General features: G+C 39.2%; 1 protein-coding gene across 2 annotated transcripts; it reads right to left on the minus strand.

Annotated features, from left to right (window-relative positions):
* Window positions 1-4,629: 4,629 nt before the first annotated feature.
* amd1 (adenosylmethionine decarboxylase 1) lies at window positions 4,630-22,885 on the minus strand. 2 transcript variants are annotated; one of them, XM_041249606.1, is made up of 9 exons: window positions 22,559-22,885; window positions 12,268-12,354; window positions 10,416-10,542; window positions 10,195-10,297; window positions 9,952-9,994; window positions 9,588-9,735; window positions 9,164-9,256; window positions 8,591-8,746; window positions 4,630-8,325 (listed from the first exon to the last, which is right to left on the minus strand). In XM_041249606.1, exons 1-9 carry the CDS (start codon window positions 22,666-22,668, stop codon window positions 8,215-8,217), a joined length of 978 nt encoding a protein of 325 aa, XP_041105540.1. In that variant the 5' UTR covers window positions 22,669-22,885; the 3' UTR covers window positions 4,630-8,214. The 2 variants fall into 2 exon arrangements, with proteins under 2 accessions (XP_041105540.1, XP_041105539.1); XM_041249605.1 differs by having other exon boundaries at window positions 4,630-8,432; window positions 22,559-22,882.
* Window positions 22,886-23,056: the final 171 nt, after the last annotated feature.

Consider the following 23,056-nt stretch of genomic DNA (forward strand, 5'->3'; position numbering starts at 1 on the left):
CAGTCTCAACTGTGTATGATGGCGCTGGCTTGCCCCCACCTGGGAGGGTAGCCGCACACTCCACTAGAGGGTTGGCTACATCTTGGACCCTCTTCAGAGGTGCCTCAATGTCTGATATTTGTACACCGCATACCCTCCAGGTTCTATCGTCTTAATGTGTTAGACCCTGCCTTGCCTTTTGTAGACACAAGGGTTCTTGAGGATGTAAGTTCACACCGCTAACCTTTGGGTTAGACACTGCTTGTGCATCCCTCATATGCTGCCGTTCTTTCTCCCTCGCGATGGCTCTGGTATACATTATCCCATATGTAATGTCATTGGTGGTCATCTTCGAATTAAAAGGGAATGTTAGGTTACTTACTATAACCCTGGTTCTCTGAAAGAGATGACCACCAACCACGCGGTCGCATTGGTCTCACTCACAGGTTCGATGAAAAAACAGAAATAGCATCCTCAGGATAACGGTTTTAATCCCCTCGGTGGCGGGGCTGAGTGTGTCACCCCAGGAAGGGGCCTATCGGCAGCTCTGATATAGAGAAAATAGCGATACCTACCCAATGGGCAGGCATATCCCATACATAATGTCATTGGTAGTCGTCTTTCAGGGAATCAGGGTTATGCAACGTTATGTTTTGCAACACTGCCCCGGTATAGACATTGCGGTATAGAAGTCGAATGTTGCGGTATCTGCAATATCAGGAATGCAGTAGGGTCCACTGTAATACAAACCCAATTCATTTAGCTTAATCACAAGAACAAGTTTGGATACGAGCTGTGAGTCAGTCCCCTGCCAGTAGTAGTAATTTGCGAGAATTTTCAAGAACAAATTCCCTCTGAAGGTGGCAACTGTCCTAAATATCGCAATAACCCCCTTTGTTGTGACTTGGCACAGTAAGTGTTAGAAACATCTTGCAGTTGGATTTCAAGTTTGCATATTGTAGGGTTTGGCAGTCACATTATACTTTTTTCCCCAGGGGCTTTTGATTTTTTAAAAAATGTTTATTTATTTTATTCTGGCAGATGCAGTGTACAGGCAGTGCTGTATTTACTCACATACATCTGAAGCAACTAGTTAATCACTATAACTGTGCTTTTATTATATACCAAGAGAGATAACATAATGGCAGGTTGAAGGGATCTAGCCAACATTATCTCCTGATGCCCACCAGCATTAATCAAGGTTCCTCCAACACGAATGAAACTAATGGAAACAGAAGGAATTGTTTAAAGACTGTTTAAACAGAGCTGTGCGTCTTGCTTGTTCCAACAATTTTAATGTTCTTGGGGTGTCAACAACATACTGGAAGATCAAAACCACTGCTGCAGGATCATTACCAGATGACAGGCAAGGTTTGGAATTTGTAATTGCACAGCACTTGGACTTCTCCATCACAGCCATGCTGGCATATTGGTAAGTATCTGTTATTCAGCAGACAGTGCTCAATTGTAGTGCCTCAGGCATCAGCGATACACCTTGTCTTTACACACGTTTCAGTAACACCTTACAGCAACATGGGTGTGATAGCCCCTTCTGAAAGATGCATTGTAGATATTAACGTGTTAGAAGCATATTCTAGCTTATTTCTACGAGCCTATGTCACATGGAAATGTATCAAACCTGTTTGGGGAGTAGTTATTGGGACATACAGTAGATTGAAAACGAGGTCATCAAGGTCCTGGTTTCAGATTCATTGGCTTTAAAAAGGTATCATTTTAAGTACGTCCAGATAATAATTCACCCATACCAGGCCCTATTTACGAAGCTTTAGCTCCCTGTCCAGAACACTGTGTAGAAGATGGTAATGAGTGAGGAATAAACCCAGGCCCCCAGGGTCAGAGAACAAGGTCTGCAGTGTACGAAGAGCCAGCTCAAGGAGTACAGTGGCCTGACATATTTTTGCATCTCAACTCAGTCACTTACTGAGGAGAGTTCATTACAATAAACACGCAATTTGTTCAAAGTACTCCTCTTAATGTTGCAACGATCCTTCTGGTCTTAGTAATACTATACTTACTGGTACCTTGAAGAACAGAACTTTCTGTAACTGTTTATAATACTTACCATTAAAAAGAGTAAGTAGCTGGGTTTCCAAAAAAATATATAGTGTTACACATCCCCACGTGTTGCTGCAACTGTTTAAATAACGTACCTGTAATTTCACTTTTCATTGTTAACATCCTGACCACTTTAGTCTGTTTTAAAGCTCTTTTCAAAATGCCCGCTCTAGTACACCGAGTGTTAGGATTATTACCCACATTGTCAAACAGGTAACACAGCAATAACAACATCTGTGATGTAATACAAAACAGAAAAGCCAGAGCACTTATTTATTTTTTAAATCACTCTTACTGCAATGATATTGGACAGATCTCAAACCCCAGTGCATTAGAGAGCCTATTTTGAAAAGAACTTTGAAACAAAAATAAAGCTAGAAGTGTAAAAAGTTGACAATATGTTAACAATAACAAAAAAAATAAAATAAATAAAATTAGATAAGTTAAAGTGTTGGCAAATTCCGTTTTATTTTTCGGAACCCCACTACTTACTGTTTTAGAGCAGTTCATTGTTTCTGGGCTGGCTTCTGAAATTCTTTTGGCCACTGCTGTGCAAGTCCACTGTGTTTTTCCTAGTGCTGAACAAAGAGCAGTAGGCATTGTGCTCATGTTGCATCTTGAATTTATGCCAACATCCAGAGGCCCTTTAAAAGACACGCTTTGTGAAGCGTGACTGGGAATACAGGACAGATTTATGAACAAACTATCTAGGTTCCAATACAGTCTGCCTCCTGTTCTGAACATCTTTTGTTCAGTTATCAAGAACATGTCTCTCCATGTTAATGTCTAAAAGCTGAAAGAGTATCTCACCAGTAGTTTAGTGTAATGCAACTCCGGTCAGACAGTGCCCTTCTACTACAGGTTTCTTTTGTCAAAATAAATGCTCTTAATGACAAGGTTAATGGTTTAATTAGTCAAAGCAGAACTTCAATTCTGTGCAGTGCTTGATTATGTATAGACTTCAACCCATAACCACTGTTTCCATGCAATTCCCCCCCCCCCCCCCCCCAAAAAAAAACCACACACACACACACACACACACACACACACACACAACAGGGCCAGATCCTGAAGGCATATTAATAGCTGTCATTAGAAATCTTAAAACTGCTTCGTACTTTCATATTGAGACCATTATGGCTTGTTGTTTTAAACAATCTCTCAATCTCAATTTCTGATATTAACCGTTCTATTATTCACATAATTTTTTTGACGATAAACAATTCTCATTGTTTTTTACATGAATTGAGATGAAAAAATAGTACCTTTTATTTGATATGAGAAACAGAATTGTCATCATCCAATACCTAAATGTGACAATGCGATTTAAGTGTGACAAAATTACTATTATCAAAAATAACAGATATCAGAAATTGATGATCAAATGTTAAGATTGCCACAGACTTGGGATTATAACAGCATGCATGTTAAAATTAAGTTTGTTAAAATGCAGAGAGTGTAACAATGAACTTTGTGTCTGTTTTGAGGACACATTTGTTATGATCAGTGCGATACAATTCTAAAATCTTTAGTTTTTAACATCATGTCTGCCAAAATAAAGCCTTTTATAGACCCTTTAGAAAGTTGAGGGTTTCCTAACCTGTAATTACAAAAGACGCTGACATTTTGCAATATGTACTGTAGGAGGCCATGCAGAATACAGGCACGTGACACACATCTTTAAATAACAGGACCTAACCCATTAAATGGCTTTCAATGGCCAAGTCACCGGTGCCCTCTTCAGTGCAGCTGTAATCAGGTGCAGTTTGCTTTTCATTGTGATTTAACTGCATTGGTATGTTTTCAGTATTCAACTCACTTATCAAAATAGGCAATGTCCAGCCAGGTTTGCCAGGTGCTGGCACCATCTCTCCTGTTGCTGCTGGCTCAACCCTTCTTTAGACAAGCATTGCGTTTTCTATTCCTGGTAAAACAGTAGGCAATTATTGATCAAACACTCTCTATATATGCAATAGGTTGCCTGTGACCTGCCACCCCTCCACATTACATTTTAGCATACTGGTACTCATGTAATTCCCTGCTGCAAACCTATTGAACAGTTAACTGAACTAGAAGTGGCAATTACTTACCAGTAAAAGTGTTTTGTCTCATAACAGATTTTGAACTTGTCTATTTCTAAGAATGACAAGGGTAAACACTGGTAAAGATGTGAAACTTGGTAACCATGGTATATAATGCCAGTTGTAAAAGATACAGCATACATGCATCTTAATATAGTACAACCTGCTACACTAGTCAACGCTCCATGGCACCTGAGGCCACACTGCTCCAGTGATGCATGTACCAGCAGCTGCTTTGCAATAACATGCCTATAGAGGTATGGCTTTAATAACTGGGGAAGAATGCTCCAATGTACGCTTTTTAAACTGCAATCCAAGTGCTGTAAAATTGATACTGGACTACCCTGTCAACAGGACACAAAAACACCACACGATCGAAACAGCAAACTTGTTTTTATTAAAGCATCAAGCTCGTGGTACAGAGTTTTTTTTTTTTTTTTTTTTAAGCACATCTCGACCGATTCAAAAGGAACAGCAAAAAGAGAGAATTAAAAGAACCCTAACCCTTCAGAAACATCCAGATGTAATGCCACTGTAACATCACCAGAGGCTTGCAACATTAATTGTATCCTTCCTACGGTTCTACAAAAATAATGCACCTAACATTTTTTTTTCCTTGTTTTAACATGGTTTTGTGTATTTTTGTTTTTCCTTTTTGGTAAACTTCCCTCCATTCTTAACACCAGCAATCAACCCATTAAATATATATTTAAATCATCTGGAACACTGCAGTAACAAAACTAAAAGAAACTAAAAAATACCTAAGCAGCTAAATTGGTCCTCAGTGAAATAAAGTACCTCTAATAATATACAGCACTATAGATTACCCATTTTCAACAGTGAAGTCTGCTAACTACTACAGAAACATCAGCAGTTCTCTGAACTACAGTAGTTTTGTCTGTATAAAAAGTAACACACAATGTTCCAAACCAACCCAACATAGATTTAATGACGGTAAGGAAAAACTACATTCCAAAAACAGTCATTTCGAATGACATTTGGAGAGTGCAGGTGCCAATATTCTTAACCAGTCCTTTCATGCAATCAGTGCTCCTATTAGTGTGGCTGCAGCATATTAAAAGTGAGCTGCTCACACGGGTTTATGCAGGGGTTGAAATAACTATTTTTTTTTTGTTGGGTTTTAAAATGGATCACCCAGCAAGGACAGCAAAATAAGTTGGTCCTTGTGGAATCTAAAAACTAATAGTGCCAAAAAGCTAATTTAAATGTATAATGAAATTTGCTGGTAGTGGAGGCGATTCACTTCCAGTGGTCTCTGATCCAAACACAGATGTATTTAAAGAAGTGCTTTATTTCATGGGGAGTGGGCAGTTATTTGAATCCCTGGTTATTAACCAGTACCTTCAATAAAAAATGAAATACTTCTGCTTTCCATATCCTTATCTGTAACCTCAAAGAAATATTCCATAAGTCATTCCAAAAAGTAAAGAATCGGACACCTGGCAAACAAAGAAACTCCCTTTTTTATTATCTGTAGTGCTTAAAGTGTGTGTCTCTCCCCATCCCCATTTAAAACAAGTGCATTTTAGACTTTGTCCATTTTAAATTCACAACTTTGCGTCTAGCAGGGGAGAGGACAGGGGTAATGTGTTCTGGCTAGAGGGCATAGGCAATGTGAAGTAACTAGCCAGTCACATTAAAATCTGTAGCCATTGCTCTTCAAGGGGCCAAAGATCTTTCATTACTGCTCCCAAATAATTTTACATTATTTAGAACTTAGCCCAAAGTCATGGATTTTTAAGGACTCGCTTTAAACACTACATTACATGTAATTATATATAAAGATTTCAAACACTTTCCATCATCTAGAGATAAGATATTACTACTTTAGATTTCTGGTCTAAGATGACTCAATCCCTTGCTTATCTTAACAGCCATTAAAACATTAGGAACAAGATTTACCATAGGAACTTGTATAGGAGGAACAGAATGCTAGACACAACACTGTCAAGCAGTAGCAATGGAAGTCACATGCACCACAATGTCACAGGATGTTTCCAACACTATACAAAGGGCACTGACCCTGCTCCAAAAACTGCAACAGAGTCACATTTTGGACCAATGCAAGCAGAATGTCTGCTCACAATAAAAACAGACAAAATAAAAAACATGGCAGTTTATGCCACCGTTAAGTGTAGAATGATCCGGGATGACCCTGGCACGCTCAGATTGGGGTGTATATTGTCTGGTTACCAATTTCTCTACAAAAAGTATTGTTCCAAAAATAAAATGCTTTGCTGGGCAACCCACACCACTAAGCAAAGTGTCTGATTCATTACTGGGGACATTGCTGGGGGGACGCAGTGTCAAAGCATCATCCTCCGGCAATCCGACTGTCTCAAATTACTATTTCAAAAGAAGGAGTCAGCTGGATGATGTGTACAGCTCTGTTCATCTTTCAGCTTTCACTAGCATTTCCTTGGCACACCTGTATCAAACAGCTGCCAGGTAGCAATATAATACATCTGGACTTAATGTTTTTTTCCTTATTTTCTAAAAGTAGATTTGAAACGGGACAAATCTGAAAAATAATCTTACAATCATTACTAATAATCACGTGAATCAAAACACACTAGCAGTCAGCGTGTATGGATGAAAGGGCACTTACCTTCAGACTGCCACAACTCACATATTTAATTGCAACTCGGGCGACTGGACATTTGTGTCACTCTGCTGCCAGTTTGCAGGCCTCACTCCAATCTCTAGCCTATACAGCACTTTTCCTATCCCCCTTGGAATATCACAACCACAAGTTGGGGCACCTAACAAACTAGTTCCAGTTAACCTCGTCATTCACATTGCAAGTCCTGGCAGAAACGCTCAACAAGAGAGAAGGGACTCCACAACCACCTCTAAAAATACTTGCCAAGGAAAGCCACTCAACCGTACTAGCATATAGTGAATTACACTCACAGCAGCTATCATACCACACTGTATAAAGAATATTAGACATGACATGCTTTAGAAGAATCTGCCTTGTGGAACTTCCAAAGGGCAAGGAAAGAATTCCATGTACTCTTTTCAGATCTTCCCTCTTTGCCAAGTTTATAAAAAATGGGGAATAGAGGTTGGAATCCTAGGAGACAAGTGTTGGGACTTAGGTTGTTACGCAAGACAGGAATAAACCCTACATCAGTGTTTTGTGGGATTAAAAAAAAACAAAAAAACATTTATAATAGATAGACAGATAGCTAGTTGGAGACTCCGCAGTCTATATACTTATTTTAATTAAATGAATAAAATTAAATTGAAAAATTTGAGTAAGAATGTGAAAATGGACTAGAAGCTTTCAATTTTACCAAGCAAGATGGATTTTCTAGACTGCATTTAAATGTAATAACTGTACATATGCTTGCCATTTACTTGAGGTTATATTTTTTATTCCACGTATGTGGAAAACAGATTTCCTGGGTAAGTGCCAGACAATACAAACATACTATTGTATGTACACACAGTTGACCCTTTTTTCATATCTGACTCAAGTTAAGTCATTCAGGTGTAAAGAGATTATGTAACCCTAATTTGTGAACAGTCATTTTAAATCTGTTTCATAAACAGAAAACCTGTAGGTATTTACTTAAAACTTAATTTTAATCTGGTATATATTTTATTTTGACATTAGCAAGCCTGTTTAAACCACAACCAAGTCCTTAGCCACCTCTAAAAATAGGGGCTAGTGAACATACATTTGTGAAAATCAACAGAATGCAAACAGGCCATCTGAGCATGCCAGGTTCTTGCCTAGTGAGCGCGGAAGCCTTGTCTGTGGGGGATCTGGGATGATGCCTGGAGGAAGGCTGTGCAGCATGCCAGCCTGCAGCTAGAGTTCTTCAGAGTGCTGGAAAGCCTCATATAGTAAAAGTTGAATTTTTCTACATGCACTTCAAGTTCACAGCAAGAGTGAGCTAACATACCTAAACAGAGAAAAGAGCATTCATGCAAGATATCTAACTCAGTGTAACAATAACGCATACAATTCAAATGGGAGGTTAAACTAGAATTGTTGTAACTCCGAGGGCCAAAGGAATGTAAACAGCTTTCCCAGTGGCCCTCGGTACTACATGCATCTAGTGGGCTGCCCAGGCCCACACTGCAGGCTTTCTTCTTGCGTTTCTTCTTCATGTTCTCTGTTCAACTCTGCTGGTTCTGCTGACGAGTCTTGGTGTAACTGGTAAAAACAAAGTTGTAATCATTGAATTGGGCCAACTGGCGGTCGAGGCGCTTGAAACCTTCGAGTTTCTGGGCGGAAGAAAAGACGCTGCGACATTTGGAGTTCTGGAGAGAAAGACATTTAAAATGAATTTAAAAAATAAACATCTCCATGATCATCCTTAGGTAAGCTGACATTTACTTTTAAGAATATGTACTTATGATGCAGCATTACAATCTCAATGTGTAGAAACACAGCTTGCTACTGCACATTTAAATATTACCTGATTCACAAACATGGTTGTCACAAATTTCCCTGGCTTGAAGACATCCACAACTTTCCTGATCAGATCGTCATAGGATGCTTGAGAGAGGTTGGTTTCAAAGCTAACATAAGAGAACTCTGGTTCTGGAGTGATGTGGATCGTCCAGTAAGTTCCCTGCACAACAAATTAAATGCAGTTTTTACAACAGAGGTCAAAACATGCATGCTCCTGAGTCTTACCACGAAGAGGTAGACCCCAGTAGGTCAACTCAAATGATGTCTGGACAGGAACTGGGGGCTATCAAAACATTGTCTGTCTTACACAGAAATAGTTACTAGACTAGCAAGCAAAGTTTCACCAGTAAGGTGCCTTTGCATGCACCACTGCTTGAGAAAAGATTTTTTTATTATTATTCAAGTGACGTTCAGACAACATTTGTCTGTTCCAACTTTAATAGATACATTAAATCATAAGACTGGAGGACTGGAAGGCCATCTGTATAAAAATATGCAGTTAGCGGTGTGAATATATGACAGACCAAATAAATAATAGTCAAGCTCCTTATTTTATAAACAGGTAGTTTCAACTTACATCAGTTTTCATCCCATTCATAGAATAACCACAAGGGTTGAACATTGTGGCATCGATCACAGAACCTGGTATCAGGTCACGTATTCCACTCATCTAAGGAGAAAGATTGAAAGAAAGGCTACTTGCATATTTCTTCAAACAAACAATCTGCCTGTTTTACAACTATGACTAAACAGCTTGCTTACTGATTAATGAAAAGACCAGCTTGACCTTCAGATTGGGCTCTTGGCTGAATCAGGCAATTGCAGTTTCTCGTCTATTTAACCTACTTCTATAAAAACTGCACAACAGGATTAGTATATAATTACGATAGTGCACCCAAGGCACTGTACTCTTCCCCCTCCCCAGATAATTCCTTAAATCTATTAACCCTGACCCCCACCGTGTAACCCAAGCATGTAACACAAGATAATGACATCCTTACACGAGTGACATCATTTGCAGTAACGCCATCTTTCATAAAGAACTGGTCCATAACCGCTGGGTCAAGATCGCTCATCAAGACTTCTAATGTCTGGTCTGCCAGTTGCTTGTGTTCCTGATTCTCTGGGACATCCAGAGTGAACAGGTACCTGTACAGGGCCACATACAATATTGTCACTGTTAATCACTGCCAGTACAAAAAAACACAGGTATACATGTACATTTCACAGGTTTATTTTCTGATCTTCATTTCTGTTTTCACTTGGTTTATATTGCATTTAGTTTCAAAGAATGCTCAAGTAATGTATGTATGTGGCAGCTTGTCCTTAAAGTGGTAAAAGGTTCTGAAAACCAAGGTCTCTTACCAGCAATCAGAATTCATACGTCCCATACAGTAGGCCGCCCCATCTGGAAGGGAAATAAAGATTGATATGGTATATGCATTGCCATATTTGAATCCTAAACTTTCTTCCAACTATTAAAATGCCACAGTGTAAAACACTCACCCCAATCCACACAACACATAAGCAGGCCTTAACATATGAATACATCTTACTGTGCCGAAGAGCTGTTAAGTCAGCCTCAGAGTTGTTCAATCTGTCTCTTACTTGGGAAAATCTCATTCAGAAACTCCACTTCCTCCTGAAAGTTCCTGTGAGGGTATTCTTGATGGGCCGGCTTCATAAAGTTCTTGCGGGAATAGAAGAAATTCTGCAACAGATTGGAAAACACACCAATCAAATTCTGTTACTAAACTAAGACTTCCAAGCAGTGTTTTTATAATCTGAAATGTAATCTAGTAGCTAGTTAAATGGCAGATACCCCTTACCTCAATGGCATCAAATCCACTGTATTCCCGGGCGAGCTCCAACAGTGGAACCAGTGCTTGCAGTAAGAGGGTGGCACCACAGGTCTTCAAAATGAAACGTCTCTTGGAGACAAACATGCTACTCTCACTGTTGAGACAAATGCAACAATAACCACGATATTCCTGTCATCGCAAACAAAGTATCCCATTCAGGAAGGCTTTTATTTTTAGTTAAATAACAACTATTAAGATTTGACCTGAAGGAGTGTTAAACTAAAGCGAGTGTTTTATGGGTGGTTCTTTAACTATGTATTGTTTGATCATACTGTGCTGTTAAGCTTTGCTTGAACTGAACACATCCTACTACATGACTAACCACTGCCACACAAAGCAATTCATTCTCTCATGAAGGAAACCACAAAACACACAATGCTAACTTGCCATTTATGTTAGCATTTCTTGCGAATTGCCAATATTGTGATTTCCACACACAACCGTCTAAAAAGGGCAGTTTGACCAAGATGTTGTCACATAGTAAACCACAGCTTGTTTTTTTTGGTACTAAATATATTTCTGTATGCTGGAAAGACTAAATTTCATACTTTACATTTCCAATGGCATCTGATTTTTGTTCCCTTTTTTACAGCCAGATGGGGACAGAATCAAGTAAGCAAGAGCCTCAAAATTAGTCAGTCAGGTAATTGCAACCCTTTCGGAAGCAGCTCACCTGTTACCACCCAGCACTCCCTGCATTAGGTTAACTTAAATCGATTAAAATTAACCTAGATTTCATACTCAAAACAAGTACAAATGAAACAATAAATACAAACTTTCCAGGGTACCGGAAGGTCTCGCATACGAGAGTAAACACAGATTAAAATGCATTCGGCACAGTTTACATATTGCCAAAGAAGTTAGTGAAACTGCACTGCCTTAGAAGTTGGTGGACAATAAAAAGGTGTTTCTATGCAAACTGACTTTCTTCACTTTGTTCACACAGTAGGATGACTAACATAGCGTCAACCATTGTTCACCATAATTACAGTGTAAAACAGGAACGGTATCAGTATCCTAATGTACCTAAACCCACGGTAAACCAGAAGAACCAGTAGCCTGCCACTGGGAGTGTGAAAAAGCCTGTAAACAGCGATACAATGCTTCCATCCAGAACAGCAAACTTTCAAAGTCTTAAAGTAAAGAAATGTAAGGATGGTACAATTAAACTGACAGGGGCATATGTTGGAATCAGCAGACAGGGTTGGACGGGAATTTATATAATAAAATAAAATGCATTTACTGAAATGGCAGCTTACATAAAAATGCACCCTGATTAAGGGAGTGGTACTCTTGCAGAATGAAAATGAGATTAGTCTGCGGAGGACGTGAAATTCCAAGCAGGGTTTGCTCTACAAGTGATAACACCGGTGATTAAATTGTCTGCCGTTATTCTACTGCCCACACTATAATAAAATTGCATTACTGCTAATTGGAAAGAACAAAGCAGGCAGTGTAGCTTGTATGGCCAAATTTAAACTCCCTCTCTCCACAGCCCTATGGCATCTCAGTTAGAAAGCTGCATCCCACAATCCGTCATGTTTTGAAATGGACAAACATTCCATAACATACTATACATTGAAGGAGTTCAAAAAGCTAATTTGCAATATAAAATGTATACCACTGACAACAAAAAGGACAAATCTGTGTTTCTACATATGTACTAGGAAAAATCCCCTTAACCATAAATGTAATTAGACGAGTCAACAGTATCAATTCAATGTTGATTAGTAACTTATTTCAAATCAGTTTTAAAACCATCAAATGCTGTGACCTGGTTAATGGTGATAAAATACAGACTGAAGTCAGAGACACTTACCTGAGTACATAAGCTTCCTGCCTGTCAGTTTTTGTCACACTTACGATCAAACAATGCACATTCTCCAAAAGTTTGTCCCACTCAAACCTGAAAGTAAAGCCAAAACAGAGTAGCATCAACAACCAAATAACCCATGGGGCGATTTGCTTCTGGTCTCGTTTTGCATTTTCTGTTCCTTTGGCTGGCAGCACTGCTACAAACTATTGTGCAACTCAACATGAACATGATTTAATAAAAAGTACCACTACTTTACCATATGAACTCAAAAGAACAGTACCAGGCCCATTTGGCTGCAGAATTAGAGTTATTAATCCCCTCCCCCCCGGCCCAACTATCCGACCAACCCCCTGATTAAGGGAGTGGTACTCTTGCAGCTACAGTGTGTCACATGGGGAGGCTCACAGGCTGCAATGCTGCAGCTACAGTGTGTCACATGGGGAGGCTCACAGGCTGCAATGCTGCAGCTACAGTGTGTCACATGGGGAGGCTCACAGGCTGCAATGCTGCAGCTACAGTGTGTCACACAGGGAGGCTCACAGGCTGCAATGCTGCAGCTGCATGCTTGCTGCTGTTTTGCAGTGAGTAAGCTTCCCTGTGTAACAAGTTCTTTGGCACAGCTGCTGTATTTGTTCTGTGGGAGGACAGCAATTAAAATTGTTAACATGGCATGGCACAGACAGTTTTAAAGTCTAATCATTAATCTCAAGCCATACATGAACCACAAAATGGTAGCTTGTCAGTTTAAAAGGAGGTGAAAATCAATCAAAAATGAAGTAGCAAAATACTATGTTACGAAAACAACAAATTGTATCAGCTGGCCATATTCGCAAATAATATTTTAATACTGAGATCATTTCCTATAGTTAAACCTACACTATACAGTAGGTTGTACAAAAAAGATTTATCTTAATAGAGCAACAGGTAAATATGTGCTGAAGATCACCTATTGTACCTGCAGTTTGTCTTTAAGACATGTTGCATTACTTACTGGAAACGCCATCCAAGCAAAAGCCTTTTCTGTAGGAGACAGGATCAGGAGGGGCAATAACTTGTGGCATACTGTAAACACTCTTATGAGAACATGTGCTGGCTGTATCTGCACCAGTGTAACAATACCAAGGTGTGAAACATGGGATTGTCCTGATGGGATGCTGAACAGGATTATACCAATTATACCAACTATGAATCACATTTATTCGTCAATCAAGAACCACTTTTTTAGTCATGAACAGCATTCCCTCTAAGCTTTCAAGATACTGAGAAACTTGTGAGAATCCTTCGGCCATGCATTAACTCTTTTAAACAATGATAATGGCCTGTTGAGGGACTTGTTGCTCTAAAACAGGTTCACTGCTACGTATTACCCGATTGTAGTTTAAATAGAGCCCTTTTTAATGTAAATGCATAATCAATCCTAATAATCAATTCAAACTGTTTCTTTCCTAATTCTGCAGTGTTATGTGCAAGATTTAAAAAGAGGCGTGTCTCCAGACAGAATGTCTTTATGAAGCCAGTGGTGTGTAGTGTAGTGACTGCATCCTTTACACAGGAAAGTGATCAGTTTCCTTTAAGGATTGTACAGCTAGAAAATAGTTCTGAGATTTCTTTCTTCCTCGTCAGAATATATAACTCAATTAAGAAATGGCCGTGGTTTAAAATTGCTAATTATAGCTTCATTAAAGGCAGGTAGCAATACAATAACGAAATACGCAATTAATTCAGCTTACTTCGGGAAAGGTCCACCTTGAGCGCAGTACCTTAGGTCTTAGCTTTTCAGCACAGAATGCAGTGCTTTACAATGTTACCGTGCTATTGGCTTTCTTATGCTCTTCGTGTTTACGACGGGCATTATAAAATTTAATGGTATTGACTCGTACATGATCATGAGAATTACATAAAAACTTTAATATTATCGCACCATCCTCATATAGATAATCAGATTTCTTTTAGCTCTTTTTTCCTTCGTTGGTGCAGCCGACATGGAGTGAAGTCACATGATGAATAAACTTAAAAAAAATTATGGACATGATATGCTTCAATTACCATACACTTAAATGTGTATTCGACAAATGGGCTGGTTACATTTTTACCAGGTGATTTCTGAAATGGTTGTTTTTTCAAAAGGGAAATAAAACAAAAACCGTCAAAGTGTGAGTGTTGTGATTTTTATTTATGTTTACCAGAGTATTTATACTTCTAAATAATGCAGGAAGATTGTGCATCACTGATTTTAGTATTCATTTATACGATGAGTTAAAAACTGCAGCATCGAGCAGCAGTCTCTATAGAGGCAGAATCGCCAGGCGCCTCGCCCACCCTGTACCAGTAGATTCGCTGATGCCCGAGCGAGCTCTGCACTAATGTGACGTGCATTTTTACAGAGGGAAATCAGAGAATCAGCTGCAAGACAGACACAAATATGCTTATATTAATGCTTTGCAAGAATGGTCTCAAAATAATAAGTTTACCACGAGAGGCTGGAGTCTCGATTGAGGTTGATATTTATCGTAATAACTTGCGAAAGTTAGTAAGCTGAGTGCTAAGGTTGTTGCCAGATACTGTGAAAAATGAGCGCATTTTAGCCTTCGTGGGAACGCTGGTCAAGAATCACACCTGTATTGCATTGCAGAACATGCACATACTGTATAGCAGTATTATACTTCACGTATAACACACAATGAATCATTAAACTAATACCAGCTATAGAATATGATTCAAGTTGTAAGGAAATACAAAATATACACAATGAATCATTAAATCCATACCAACTACAGTAGGATCAAAATGTAAGCACATACGATGAGCCCCATTTTATACCAAAGGCCAAGAGAACTACCAGAACATTTAGTAAGAAAATACAAAAAAATGTACAATACAGAGGTTATCTGTCTTAGAACAACTTTTCATTAAAGTATGGCCAGTTTTATCTACATTAAATGCAAGTGATTTTTATTAAAATGTTAGCTTGATTCACTGCCATTAATGCCAGCACTACCATATCAACCCCACTATACCTTATTGAGTTAGTTTCCTACCATGTTTTCTTGCTGTTTGACACCCACAGATGCTTTTCTTCTCTTTGTGCAAACCCAGTGTTAAATCAGACAACAAGACAGTTCAAGTGTAATAGACCCCACAAGCTGCTATTCTTGTATGCCAAGTGACAAACAGCTATTGTTGGGAATTTCGAATAACCACGTATTTCGAGTATACCAAGAATAAAACCTTTGAATACTCAACCTCCAATTACTCAGAACAGTGACAGGTCCTTAGAATGTATCAGCACCAACCATACATGCTTTAGAGAACTCTGTATGTAAATTAGTGCTGTCAATCGCAGACAACTTGGGAGATTCTTTTTTTCCCCACATTAATCGCACTCTTGTCCCTCTTACCATACCATAATTGATTCCTGCGGCCCTATTTTAATACACTTGCGTGCACACAACCACATTATGTAGCAAAGCACTCAAACTGAAGGACATGTGAATAGGAAGTTTTTTTTTTTTTTTTTAAATGTTCTGACAGTTCACTGGATAGAAAGAGAGTTACTTGTATCTGCTATCAAAGTGACTCACCTGTGTGCTAAACATGCTTTCACCTCTCAAATACACTCATAGGCCAAAACAGACAGACACAGTGAGACAAACTCAAGACAGGTACCGTACTGCTTTAATTCAGCATGTAGAGCACTAATTCTTAACATTACCTCCCGACTTGTTCTCTCCTCACCGAACACACAACCCCCAGTGACTGCTTTGTGCATCTATATCTAAGATTCTGCTGGGATTCAATTACTAATTCATTATTTACTTGAATCCCAGCATGTGAACTAATCTGTGCATTCCCTGTGAAGTGGATAGAGCACATATGGTTTCCTATATGCTTTATAAAAAATAAAAATAATAATAATAATAATAATAATAATAATAATAATAATAAAAATGGCATCAGTAATAAAACAAACTTAAATGAGATGCATGCAATAACTGTATCAATTATATATGCAATTAAAAACAAGATTAAGAGAATTTAAAATCTCAAGATTAATCACAATTTCCTTTTTTTTTTTTTTTTTTTTTTTTTAATTGCTTTACTGCCCTAATGTAACTAAACCCAAAACTGCAACTGAAGGCTACTCTGCTACACACAATAAACTAGTTTAAGAACAGGTTGATTCAACCATTTGTTTGTAAAGACATGAGGAGTTTTCCCCACTTCTTGCACTATTACAGCTGTGTAAGGACAAAACTTGATTTCATTTAGCATGAAACCAGATGGATCATCCATCACTCACCGGCACACAAGTACACTGGCAGTACTCCCTCACATCACCTGGAGAAGTGATGTACAGAAAATGCTGGGGCATACAGCACCAGCTTGCAAACCCAGCCAAAGCTGCTGTCAATGACTCAAAATACTCCTCTTAGAAAGCTAAAAATGGAACCTGCAACAGAACATTCTCCAGCCTCAGTTGGGGATCTCCAATGTATGGCAAGGCCAATGATTCTCTAAGCCTTTTCCATGAACAAGTGTACGTAAAACAGCAATATAATTTCTTTACTTTTATTTATTTTTTTAAATTGAAAAAATTCAGACAAATAAAAATTCAACTGATAATCTCTTGCTTATGGTAGCCCACCCGTTCCCCTCCCCTTCTTTATTATGTATCTCTGTCAATAAGTTCCCACAGCAGAGGTATCAGATTACAGAAAGCGCTGGAGAAACATCAAGCAGGCAACAGTTTCTCTCATTACTGACATTTCGGAACACGCTGCACATTTCCGGAGAGGTGCATCCAGACCTGTCTTCACAAACACAAAGCAAAATGAAACCAGCCGTAAAGCACAGCTACGATTAGAAGCTTCCTTGCCCGCTTACTCACGGCAGACTTTACTTTAGTCAAAACCCAACTCAAGTGGAGACTTGTTCAGCTCCAGCTATTCAACTGTATTATAAATCAATTGAGTTGGTCAGTATTGCTGGCAAGGTGTATGGAAGTTTTTACAACAAGCCATGCTATGGGATTCCACGCTACAGTCACAAAGCATGCGCAACCCAGTACGTGGGGAGGTGTTCTGACAAGTAGCATTTCTGATTCCAGCACAGTTGAGTTAACAAGGAACCAAACCCAACCCCCATATGTGTACAAGAGATTAACAGGTAGTCAGCTTCCTCTGATATGTTTAAAAGGGCAAACAAACTCCAACTGTTAACATTATCCAAGATTTTACAGCACAGTTTATGGACAACTGGTGCAATAGGCTGCCTGACATTATTGTCTTGGAATATCTCCACTACTGCTTACTTCAGCACGAGTTTAACATTCAATTCTACACCTAGTATTGTGAAAAGCAGTGCTTTTCCCTCCTGTACTTGTACATATCTGCATATCCCTATCATGCAAAATAAAATCAGATTTCATAACCGAGCAAGGCCATTTCCTACTACCAACTGCTTTGTTCAGTATTCTACAGATGTTCAATTTTCGTAGCTGTGGGAATCCCTTTCAGCAGCAGGTGGTTATCGATGTAATCTGCAAACTTTACTGTAGCACAGGGAATCAAAACCACAAAATAAAGGAAGCTAGAAAATAAAGGAAGCTAGAAACACACACACACACACACACACACGGCAGTGTGGTCCAGTCCAGGGCTTGTAACCAGAAGGCCACCGGAGAGGAGTCATCTACACACTGGTTACACACCAATAGCACTGACCAGTTTATTTAATTTACTTTTTTATTTATTTTTTAATAAACAGTACAGCCGGACACAAAAAAAAATAAACCTGAATCGCAGCAGTAATAATAATTACAGTAATATAAGACTTAAGAGTTGAAAAATCATGTAAAAAAAATAATAGTCGATTATATCGGTCTGCACAACTGCATAAAGATCATAGTTATTAGTACTGTCAGCATTAAACCGTTGTAGGTCATTCGAAAACTAAATTTAGAGAAAATTCACGCTTTGAAGCACTCCGAACAGATTTCTTGGACGCTCTTTCAGTGTCGGATTGAGTTTATGAACGCACCCTAAATCTCATCTCACAGGGATGGCAAAAAAATTAAGCAGCAGGTACAGTACCAACACACAGTGTTCCAAATATAACGTCTGATTGTCACAGCATAAGATTATTCAATAGCTCAGCCGCAAAGACCGCATGTCAGACGACAGCTGTGCTTCACAAATATGACAGGCACCATATTTCATATAGTACCTGTCTTCCAACATTTTCACAAAGCAAGATAAAATTCTCATTCAGGGAACAAACTTGAGTGAATATTTTTAGCACGACCAAGGTTTAAATCAGCAGCCTGGTGGCTGAATTACTGGGACCCTCCCAAGCTTACTGTATCTAACCAATTTCTCAATGGAACTGTTCCAAGTATGTGGAACAGGGCGCCACAGTATCAGTACTAACAAAAAATGGTCAATCATAAAAGATACGTAAATTACGTAAAACTAGCAATCCTGAGCTTCCTTAAACCTTGTTCAAAAAGTTTTAGTTGACAGGTACACTAAAACCTAATACTGTGGATGGCTACATGAGGAGCTAAACCATCTGTCTCACACGGGCACAGTAGCAGGAAGGGTTAAACTGGAGGGGCTCTTGTGTGTTCTGATACAAAACTGCCTTTGATGAATCTAAATTCGTAACATAATCTGTGTAGTGGTCACAGGAAGTGAAAATTGTACTTTGGTACAAGAGACTGCTGGACATGATGTGGCCCTTCAAGTAACTTGGTCCTTGAATGTCTTGATCAGCTACAATCCCAATTTCCAATAGCACACTATACCAGGCCTTGTGGGAGAGTCCTTGATGAGACCTGGTGACTTCCTGGAAAGCAGTCCAAGTCAAGGACGATCTTGACTGATACAGTTGCTGAAATGCCTGCTCGGGGTGCTCATTCTCCAGGAGAAAAGCACCTCTAACTGCTATGTGTGGGTGATATTCCTAGGCTGTAGTAATTAATATCTTTGGGAGAAAAGCCAAGCAACTCTAGCAGTATAGTATCTCGCTTCATCTTCATTTTCTACTGTGTCCTTAGAGGAACAGTGAAAGCTAGGGTCCTCAATACAGATTTGTGAAAGAGGTCACCTCCGCAGCCTTTGAATGTGGAAAAGCATTAGCCCTAATGAGCAGAGACATTGCATTAGTGTTCAATTAGACATGTAGGAAAGGAAATTCTTATAACAATTGTATTTTATCTCATAATGCATGTAAACAGCAGCATCATTCTCATTCATAACAGGGCAAACTGTTAAAATGGTTTGGCATGGCTACTTCATTATGTTTTGCTTGTTTTAGTTTCAGTCCATTGCCAAGAAAGTTGCTCAGGTAACAATTAGTGTGTTCCAAAGACAGCAGATTACAATGGTGACCAGGCACCAAAGTATGAATATACAATGATCAAGCCTTTGGGGGAGGTTAATTAGGCAGTCATTTTAAAATTACAATTGACCACTCCCTCTACAAAACACCGACTTTGAAGCACAATAATAAACAAACTGCTAAACAATCTTCAGAAGCCATTATAAAATATAGCCTGCATTAAATTATGTTCTTTCAACAGGTGCAGCTGAAACACTATACGCCCATTCACAACAAAGAACACTGCAGGGCGTAAATAATTTACAATCATTATAATTGGTTTAGTACAAAATCTCTTGTGGCTTCTTGGTTACGTGTCATCCCATGCCAACTCAACCAAAAAAGGCCATTTTGTTGCCCTTCTGTCGAAGATTTTGAGAAAAATTCACTTGGGGGTTTTCAGACACACCGAGTTCAGAAATGATAGCCATTACTATTTTTAAAAATGTCCCCTTTGACCTGTGACCTTGCAAAGGTCAATCTAAATATAGTGACAAAGGGACCTTGACCAGAAAAATCACCCTGGGTGCAATTTATATGCTACCATCATGTGTAGCACCTCGTTCTGCTCATCAATCCTCTGAGAATGCACAATTGAAAAAATAGCCAGTTTGGATAGAACTATGTGGTACTTTAGCCTCACCAAAGTGCCATAAGCAATGCAAGTTATTACGGCCTAAACTTGGTACAAATAGTAAAAATTCAAATTTCAAAGGGGGTTTAATGACCAGCGGTGGGACTTGAAACCAAAAGTTTTTCATAGAATTTGTTAGACTGGTTCCTAAGGTTCTTACAGCAATACCTACACTTTAGGACACACACCCCCTACAGGGTAAAGGTTTGGGCTAAAGTTCGAATGAAATGCGTCAGTTACCCCTCGTCTTGTAATTTGCTAGAAGTGAGTCAGGTGCTCCTAGCATTTCTTTCTGAAAGCCCTATTCAATACGAGGAGAACGAGGTGCTACACATGGTGGGAGCATCTAAATTGCACCCAGGGTGATTATTCTGGTCAAGGTCCCTTTCTCACCGTAGACTGACCTTTGCAAGGTCAGAGGTCGAAGGGGAAATTTAGAAGAAAAAAAATGCTATAATTTCTGAACTCGGTGTGTCTGAAAACACCCAGGTAATTTTTTCTAGGAAAACCTGAGACGACTGGCAAACGACAATTGGTTGAAATGGCAATTAATCTCGACTTTGGGGCAGAAGCGGTCTAGTAAATCCGACATGGTTAAGATTAGCTACAGAAGTAGGTAAATTGGCGTGCAAAACAGCTTTTTCACACTGCTCATATTTACAACAAACGGGCCCTTTAAGATTTCCCACGGTGACAACAGGTGCACAAAGTCACAAAAGTATCCCTGTCGTGCCGAACTGTGCACCGCTGAATTTTGCATTTTGAGATATGCGCATGCGTCTGCGTCATTCTAACACATTCTAGTAGTGAGGTTTAATAGCCACGCACTGCATTGCTGACACGTGGTCGTGTTGCTCAGTGCACAGAGATCTACTCCATTATATCTCCATTACCATAGGCAACCCCGCAGCTAACAAGCACGGGGTTGAATAGCACCTATCATTCAAGATTATATTAACGGTTTTATTGTCTGCCGTTGTTATAAAACTTCATATGTGCGGTGATAACATCTCCTGCATGTTTACTTTACATCCAGGAAGATAACATTCATAAGTTTACTTTAAATCTTGTTAAAAAGAAGAAAAAAATAAACATCAATTAGAAAAAATTATATCAGTGAAATAAAAAATAAAATGCCAGCTGATAAATGCAGGTGCAATTCAAGACGACAATATGCAAAGACTTCTCCTTAAAAAACGTACACTTGCTCTGCAGACATAGCAAATCTTCCGGTCCGATTAACACCACTGCGGCACTTCGTGAACCACGCTTCGCCACAGTGCTCTCTTGCGGCTGCATTGAGCATTGCACACGCGCCTCATTCTGTCATTCACTCAAGTGGACCCGTCTTCTCCGGCCACATGTCAGCCTACCGGCGCCACAGCACAAACACAAAATCAATGACGCAGGATTTCACAACGTGAGATACCTCCATATATTTGTAAAGCCATTAATTACTGGAAACAGATACATTGCTGTAATAACACCAAGAATATAAATGCATGCACACTATCGACCGTGTGCTGCTGCTAGTGCTGTCATGATTAGCTCTCTATCATTCAAATAACGAAAAAGAAATACATCACCAGAAACACAAAAACTGCATTTTAATATTGACAGTGCCGGTGTGGTGTAATATTCTTATCCCATGAAATTTTGCACCCCCAGCTTATTGTCCTATATGCAATCAGGTGGTTTTTAATTACTAGTAATAAAAATAAATAAATAAATACAAACACTGTATCGTAATAATGCAAACAGACTACCCTCACCTTAACCTAACCTTAACGTTAGAAAAGTGTTCACTTCGAGATTCCAACTAAACAAACCGTGGCGAAAGTGCAGAAGACGAATCTCAGGACCGCCTGATTGCATACAGTACAATAAGCAGGGGATGCAGAATATTACACAACACCGTCAATAGTTAATTAATATAGCTGCGTATCCCCAGCCCTTATGGGCTTGAAATGAGGGAATGCAATACCATGGGGGATGGTAACCCTAGCTGTGTAGTTTTTCCCGTACTACTCACTACCACGCACCACAGATGAAAATCAAGTTTCACCGACCTAATTTTACAATACAACCACTACCACGAGTAAGTGTCTAATAAAATACGAGTAAAGACGTTTAAAATCCTAATTTTGTGACAACTGTCATTTACACTGCCTGGAGAAGGATAACGAATCATCGTCAGGCAGGCGAAACAATGATGAAGAAAGCGAGCAGACCGGGGATTTTTAAAAATAATTTATATTGCTCATTTGATGGCACACCAACCTTGGGATGTCACGGAGGTCCCCCGTTCCTTTGGTCTCATCTTGTCGGGAAAACCACACCTCCAGCAGCTTCTCGGTCCCTTCAAAGAAGTGTGCACCGTTCTCCTCCATCGTGAGTCAAGAAATACCAACAACAGAAATGAATAGGTTGGGCTCTGTTTACTTTAATTAATCGTTACTTAATATTGATAACTTAATTATTTACTTCAGTCCTGTAGCAGTCCGGTTGTCTTTTTTCTTAATTTCACCGTCTTCCCTTATTCAGAGAATACCGTTGAGCGAGCGCTAGCTAATATCGCCGGCCATACTGTGTAAGCACAGGCGTGTTGGCGCACAGCGCATTTATAATCTTCTGTGCTACGTCAGTAACTTGCTTCGTCCTATTGGATTTCGCTAACCAGCAAAACTTGTGCTCATTTGCTATCTGCATGACAATGATGTTGTAAAGGGCTAATTTTTAATTCTTGGATTGGTCTGAAAGGGAAGCCTGTAGCGAGAT

The sequence above is a fragment of the Polyodon spathula genome, chromosome 5 (assembly GCF_017654505.1).
Source record: "Polyodon spathula isolate WHYD16114869_AA chromosome 5, ASM1765450v1, whole genome shotgun sequence".
Lineage (NCBI taxonomy): Eukaryota > Metazoa > Chordata > Actinopteri > Acipenseriformes > Polyodontidae > Polyodon > Polyodon spathula.